The sequence below is a fragment of the Lithobates pipiens genome, unplaced genomic scaffold (assembly GCF_037356315.1).
Source record: "Lithobates pipiens isolate NorthernLeopardFrog02 unplaced genomic scaffold, aLitPip1_a1.2 Scaffold_19, whole genome shotgun sequence".
Taxonomy (NCBI): Eukaryota; Metazoa; Chordata; class Amphibia; order Anura; family Ranidae; genus Lithobates; species Lithobates pipiens.
The window spans coordinates 140,919,789-140,927,288 of NW_027507764.1; the positions used below are offsets into that span (position 1 = coordinate 140,919,789).

At 34.2% G+C, this 7,500-nt stretch overlaps 1 protein-coding gene across 1 annotated transcript in view; it reads right to left on the reverse strand.

The window, feature by feature from the left end:
• Positions 1 to 3,205: 3,205 nt before the first annotated feature.
• The window catches only part of HOXA9 (homeobox A9), a 4,829-nt gene continuing 534 nt past the window's right edge, over positions 3,206 to 7,500 (reverse strand). Inside the window, exons 1-2 of the mRNA XM_077491342.1 lie at positions 5,618 to 7,500; positions 3,206 to 4,319 (exon numbers count right to left, since the gene is read on the reverse strand). The exon at positions 5,618 to 7,500 is cut by the window's right edge and continues 534 nt beyond it. Coding sequence (XP_077347468.1) covers positions 4,081 to 4,319; positions 5,618 to 6,173 — 795 coding nt within the window. The 5' untranslated portion in view covers positions 6,174 to 7,500 and the 3' untranslated portion in view covers positions 3,206 to 4,080. The remainder of the gene's footprint in view (positions 4,320 to 5,617) is intronic.

Sequence of the window (7,500 nt, forward strand, 5' to 3'; positions counted from 1 at the left end):
ATAACTATTGCACAGATTATTTAATATGAGAGCAATGAATGAAGACCCCCAGACAAATAAAATAAAAGCAAGCCATTTTATTAGCAAGTATCATTAAAAGCAGTCACTAGATCTCTACGTATATATTCATGAAGGTATTAATTGTGGGAGGGGCTTAGCTGGCAGACACATTTGTCTGAAACAATACGGAATTGCACGAATCTACTATATACTGAGTATATTTAAATCATTATGTGCATATAGTGCAAATATATGTTTTGGATGGGATATTGCTTTTATTTTGGGAAGTATTATACCATTTTCCTATTCAATTTCCTTTAGATTTACCTTCCACTATGTAGTGCAAGGGCCTACCTGATTGTATACAAATTGAACGTGTTTAGGTTTGACCTCATATTGGTTTTGGTAAACCTAATGGAGACTTGAATAAGACGATTGTATAATGTGTGGCCAGCACTCACAAATGCTAAATGTCTACAGATGTGCTGCAAGTAGACTTCCAAATGTGTCAAGTAGAAACAACAATTTGTTCATAAATGTGAATTTAATTACACTCCATGCTGGGAAGATTTGAAAAAGGACTGCACAATAAGTTTAAAAACAAAACAAAACATATACCAACAATATATATATATACACACACACACACATATATATATATATATATATATATATATATATATATATGCAGGCATATCCCACTTTTAAGTACACAATGGGGTTTATTTACTAAAGCTGGAGAGTGCAAAAACAGGCTCACTTCTGCATAGAAACCAATGATCTTCTAGGTTGTATTACCAAAGCTTAATTGAACAATCTGGGGTTAGAAGCTCATTGGTTTCTATGTAGAAGTGAGCCTGATTTTGCACTTTCCAGCTTTAGTAAATAAACCCCATTGTGTACTTAAAAGTGGGGTTTGCCTGCATATAGTTTTGTTTTCTGGGTTTTTTTTAAAACAAAAAAATGCATTTATATTTTATAATCTGATGATATGTTTACAGTCCTGTTCTCAACTGTGTATAGCATAAGGTAAAATTACTCTTTATTGGATCTTTGCAAGCAAATTGGAGTTGATATATACACGTGTAAACACAGGAAGAAAATTTCATTACTCAGCTTTTTGTAAATGTGTATTGCATATATTAGATATATTTACACAATAAAGGCAGACAGTATTTGAACCATATTAAATTTGATTTTAATAAACCTGTAGAGATTATGCTTCAGATGAAAAGGTATAACTGACGAATATAAAGTATGTGAGAATATATATATTGCACAGTATATGTATATATATATGTGTGTGTGTATATATATATAGATAGATAGATAGATAGATAGATAGATAGATAGATAGATAGATAGATAGATCTGTCTATATATACATATACTGTGCAACGGTAAACAGGGTTATTTTCCTGAAATCTGATATTGTAGTGACGGTTTATAATAACAAGAAATCTTACTGGATGATGTTAAAATGCCAAAATATATACTTATATCCTTATCAGTATAATATCCTTATTTAGTCAGTGGTCTGAAAAAAGCAACACAGTTATAACAATTTATTTGGATAGAGTCCATGTTTAGAATTCAACAGCAGTTACCTCTTTGCAAGAAAAAAAAGGGGGGAAATTACAAAAAAAAGTGCTTCCTTTTGGGTGTATCAGCTTCTAAATCTTTGCATTAGTAGTGTTATGCTGCCATCTGCTGGACAAATGCGATATTCACATGCACCCAGCAAAATAACCCTTAGCTGTTTGTTTCAGTTCCCAACCTATATAAAACAGCATGTGGATGTTTTGCTGCCTGCCCAGTCAAAGAGTTGAGCCTATAACTGTACAAAGGCTAAAGATTTCAATGTTACTGAACAGTGAGAGATAGTTATTTCCGCTCTGCACATTATCTAAATCCGCCAGACAAAACAAATGAAAAGGCTTCTGTAGAAAATCTTAATTGCGGCTGGACAGCTATAAAGTCATTAAGAGGCGAATTCCAGACAGTTTGCAGACCAGCCATTTATTGCACACTTTTTAGTGTCCATTCTTTTGAAGTTCCTTTCTGCCTGTAACAACAGAGGGCGTCCCAAGTGCCCGGAAAAGCCAGCAATAATTTTTTTCTTACCTTAGAACAGCAATGACCATTCTCTTTAATTAAAAAAAACAAACAGATGCCATAATTTCAGACCAAATAATCCCTGATTTTTATCAAATAAAACAAATATTTCTGCAACTTGCATATTGTATATCTCACCAACATTTTCCAGGGTAATTATGTAGACTTGTAGAAAACATTGGCATGTCCTCCAGGTTTTGTTGAAAAGCCTGCAGCGGTTTACACTCCATAAACCTAACAGCAGTCATTTTCTTTTATAGCATTATATGGCTCAGAATTTTCCCAACAACATCCTCTGTCAGGACTTGAGTTCTAAGAGAACTGACTTGTTTTACTAAACCGGTTCTCAAACTATGCATTTCCCCCCAATGTGCAAAAAGGCGACAAGGATCTTTTAGGCCATCAAATCGTTTCCTAGAGCTCGATGAATGAGGTGGGAGGCTTGGAATAATTATTTATTTATTGTTTGTCCTTAGCTCCAAGAAATGCATTGTGGATTTATCACATGACCATTACCAGTTTGCTTATCAGTAAGTATTTAGCATGTGCTAATAAGTATATATCTATCTATCTATCTATCTGTATATATATATATATACTTATCTATCTATCTTTATATATATATATATATATATATATATATATATATATATATATATATATATATATATATATATATATATATATATATATATATATATATATATATATATAACTATAGATTATATATATATAGATAAATAGATAGATAGATAGATAGATAGATAGATAGATAGATAGATATGGAGATATCGATATAGATAGAGAGAGAAAGGGATGAGAGAGAGTGTATATTGAAAAACATTTATACTAAAAAATTTTACATGTATCACTGCCCCTGTGGAACTGTGGAATAATAACATAAATAGCCTTATCACAACTAACAAAAATATTTTATTTGAAAACAAAAAAACAAAAACAAAAAAAGAATATATTTTCAGCACAATAATTTGGTCAACAGGCCATGAGGTAACTATTGTAAATATAAAGAGTTCTGTTAGGAATAAATTATTATTATTATTTTATTGTTTAAAGATAGAAATATACCCAATTTAATGTTACTGTGTATAATTTATTATTCTTAATAAATTTAGCTTCAATACAGTGAGCAAGTAGGACATAACACAAGCTATAGGTAGTAGAACCCTTCCTCTGCATATATATTAATGTATATATATGTAGATCGAGTTTGAACATCAGCTCCTCAGTGCCAAGTCGTGCACATTATCAAGCTAATAGTCCATTATCTTTTATTTCTAGACAATATACAGGACTGACTTTAGAGGTACACCTAAATCGTAGACAACATTTCAGATTGTTGCAATCGTTTGATTGCCACAATACTGAGGTGAATACTTTATAGATCAATCGGACACTCCTTCCAACAGCTGTTTATATATATATATCTCTATATAACGAGAGAACAAATAACGGTACAAGCTTGTGTACTAAAACTAACCTTATTTTAAACAACCTGAGTTTCAATTTAATCCTAGATCGCAGTTTTGTACGACATTCACGCACATAAATCGGTCACAGATTCACTACATAAAACACATTATTCAAGTATACCAGCAGACTTCCCTGCTGCACAAAAAGAGCAAATAATAATAATTATAATAATTATAACTACTACTCGGCTAGTCTGTACAGTCAATATATAATTGTGCACAATAGTAAGGTAGTCTGTATTGTAGAAGTAGAACAGGTAGATTTTTTTTTTTGTAAGCCAGCCCAACCCTAATGCCCCTTTGCCTTGTTCGTGAAATAATTTAAGGAATAAACAGTACCTCTTTGATAGCACTCGTAAACCATGACTGTAATGGTTCTTGGTTTTGTTAAAGTGATCAATGTTTTATCAGAAGGGAAAAAAAATGAGGCCTGGATACAGTAGAATCGCTTGTTTGAGTAAATCCATCCACTGCTTCAATCGTCCTTTGGTCGGTCCTTGTTAATTTTTTTCATTTTCATTCTTCTGTTCTGGAACCAAATTTTAACTTGTCTTTCTGTAAGATTGAGGACTCTGGCCACCTCATACCTCCTGTCCCTTGTGAGGTACATATTAAATAAAAACTCCTTTTCCAGTTCCAGGGTCTGGTGCTTGGAGTAAGGGCAGCGTTTTTTCCTGGTGGATCTTGCATGCAGCCAATTAGCTGCTGGGTTGTCTGAAGAAGAAGAAGAAGAAAAGAGAGGACATTTTTCAAGTCATGTTTACAATGCCCTATACAAAAAAGATGCATGCATGCATGGATAGTGCTACCCTGCTGAATCCTAAAATATGCATTAAGATCACCCCACGCCCACCTTATTCTCTACTTCTACATGATTGACCCCATTTATTGATACAGTTAGTTTTTTTTTCTATTGGTTGAACTAGATGGACATGTGTGGTGTCTATCTATCTATCTATCTATCTATCTATCTATCTATCTATCTATCTATCTATCTATCTATCTATCTATCTACCTATATATATATATATATATATATATATAGATCATCCCACGCCCACCTTCTTCTCTACTTCTACATGATTGACCCCATTTATTGATACGGTTCTTTTTTTCCTATTGGTTGAACTAGATGGAATTATGGAATTGTGTATATATATATATATATATATATATATATATATATATATATATATATATATATATATAGATATATATATATATATATATATATATAGATCATACATACCACACCCACCTTATTCTCTACTGCTACATGATAGATCCCACTTATTGATATAATTCACCTGATGTTGTGTTTTTTATATTAGTTGAACTAGATGGACTTGCGTATATATATATATATATATATATATATATATATATATATATATATTTATATATATATGTCTGTGTGTGTGTGTGTGTAATATAAACAACAGATCATCCATGATGAAGTGAAACAGGGGATTATTTACTAAAGCTTGAGAGTGCAAAATCAGGCTCACTTCTACATAGAAACTAATCAGCTTCCAGGTTTATTGCCAACGCTTAATTAAACAAGCTGAAGTTAGAAGCTGATTGCTTTCTATGCAGAAATAAACTGATTTTGCACTCTCCAGCTTTAGTAAATAACCCCCAAAATGTCTAAAGCTGACCATACATTATACAATTTTCTTGTACAATTTAGCAAAACCATATAATATGAGGTCAGACCTAAACACTTTGCAATGGGGCAGGCCCTTGCACTACATATTAAAGTAATTCTAAAGGAAATTGAATACAAAATTGTATGATGAATTATTTATTTCCAGCAAAGCGCCAATTTGAATGCAGATATTGAAATGGGACTAGCTTGCACCGGGTCCATTGATAAACCTATAGCTCTATTTACAGCCCAGCAGAGCCATTTCCAGCAGCATCATTTGCATATTCCAAAGATCTCTGATCTGTTTCCCTGTAGCTATCCAGTACATCAATAATTTGCATAGGTAAATATTTGATTCACTTACTTGGGTCAATGGGAGGCTTCTCTGCATTTGTAAGGCTTTCTCCACTACTGGCAGCAAACCCACCGTCGTTATTTTGCTTTTCCTTGTCAGCCGGAGAGGCACAGGCATAATCAGACAAAGACAGAGTGTGAGCCTCAAACGTGGTGCAATCCCCCCTCCTGCTGCTGGGGAGAGGCTCAGGTTTAATACCATAGTGTCTGCTGGATGGCAAGCCTGGGAAAGACAATGATCCTGGCATGGGATCCAGCCAGGACCGCATATACCTGCTGCCATCTGAAGCTGTTAGGGGTGCTTGATGGTGCACATAGGGATGGTACACACTGGACACGTTATTGCCAGTCTGAGGGTGCACTGGGTTCCATGGGCTGCTAAACACTGAAGTTTTAGATTGGAAGCTGCACGGATTGTATTCAGAATGTTCTCCCAGGGCTGCCTGTCTGGGTGGCTGAGCCAGAGAGCCAGAGCCATATCTAGACTGGACCAGCTCGTCCCCCTCGTGAATTATAAAAGAGTCCACATAATAATTGCTCAGAGTCCCAGAAGTCGACATGGCCATAGAACAGAGCAAAGGACCTCCTGAAATTATGAAACTGCAGATTTCATGTAACAACTTGGTCCTACAAAGAAGTACAGTCACCTAATAAGTTGAAGGCAGACTGCATTCCTATTGGCTGCTGGGGCCATGTGACTGCGCAGCAGAACAATAAGGTATAAATCAGTCCGCAGGCTATTAATGGGTCAGTGTTTTCCAGTCATAATTTTTTATAGCAAAGCCATATGTTTTTATGCAAAAGGATATTTGAGTTATACAATGTAGTCCCCTTTAATTGTGGCCAACTGAGATTAAAAGATCACATTTATTTTTTATTTTTTTGCTACCATTTCAGGGACTATTTTACATCATTATTAATCACGCAGTAGGATGTAGGTATTCTCCATAGTAACTCTTCCAACGAAAATCTTCCACATTTATTTAAGCAGGGAATATGGAGTCATCTCTATATGTTAATGCACCTATACATCAGCTCTAAAGGGCTCTATATATGGTTCATTATATATTCTATAGGTTTGTGTATTTGTAGAGGGACACATCCTGCAATATCCCTATTTACTATTGTGCTATTGTACTATTGGGAGCTGCAGATCTCTTATTTATAAGTCTCTTCAGTGCTGTTTTACATTTTAGATTTTATTAGTCACCCTGCAAATAATATAAATAACCTATTTCACCAATCCTGACTAAATTAATATATATTTTCATTTTGTTTCGTTGAATAGAGCTATTCTACATAGTCTCCCTGTAAATAGTAAAAAAAAATAAAAAAATAAAAAAATAAAAACATTTTATGAACTCTGACCAAATGAATATATATTTTCATTTTTGTTCCTTTGCACAAATGAGCATTCCTCTCTGCTGGTGTATACTTGCATATATTTATTTAACAGGCTGTGTTGCTGTAGTTAAAAAAAAAAAAAAAGGCAGGACTGTAATTCATTATAATTGCGGAACAAGGCTATTGTGCAACCAGTCACCTAAGCTAAGGCCAAGCAAGAAGGTGCAGCAGTGCACTGTGGGTATGATGGTAAATTACAAGTACATGGGCATGGTGAACATACAGGGACAGCTTGGAGAAATAAAAAAAATAAAAAAGATACATGCACCTATTACACCCTTCCAAAATATACCTGGGTGGCTTCAGTCTGTGTGAATATCAGAACAGCTATCAGGATAAAACCAATCCAGGGGAATATAAAATAACGATAATAAAAGAGACCATAAGTGAGGCACATACAAAGGAAAGGAAATTAGGGCGTGGATTAGTGTGGGTAAAATGTACAAGGCGTGATGCAAAGTCTCCAGCGTGAAACCTTTTGCTTTAGTT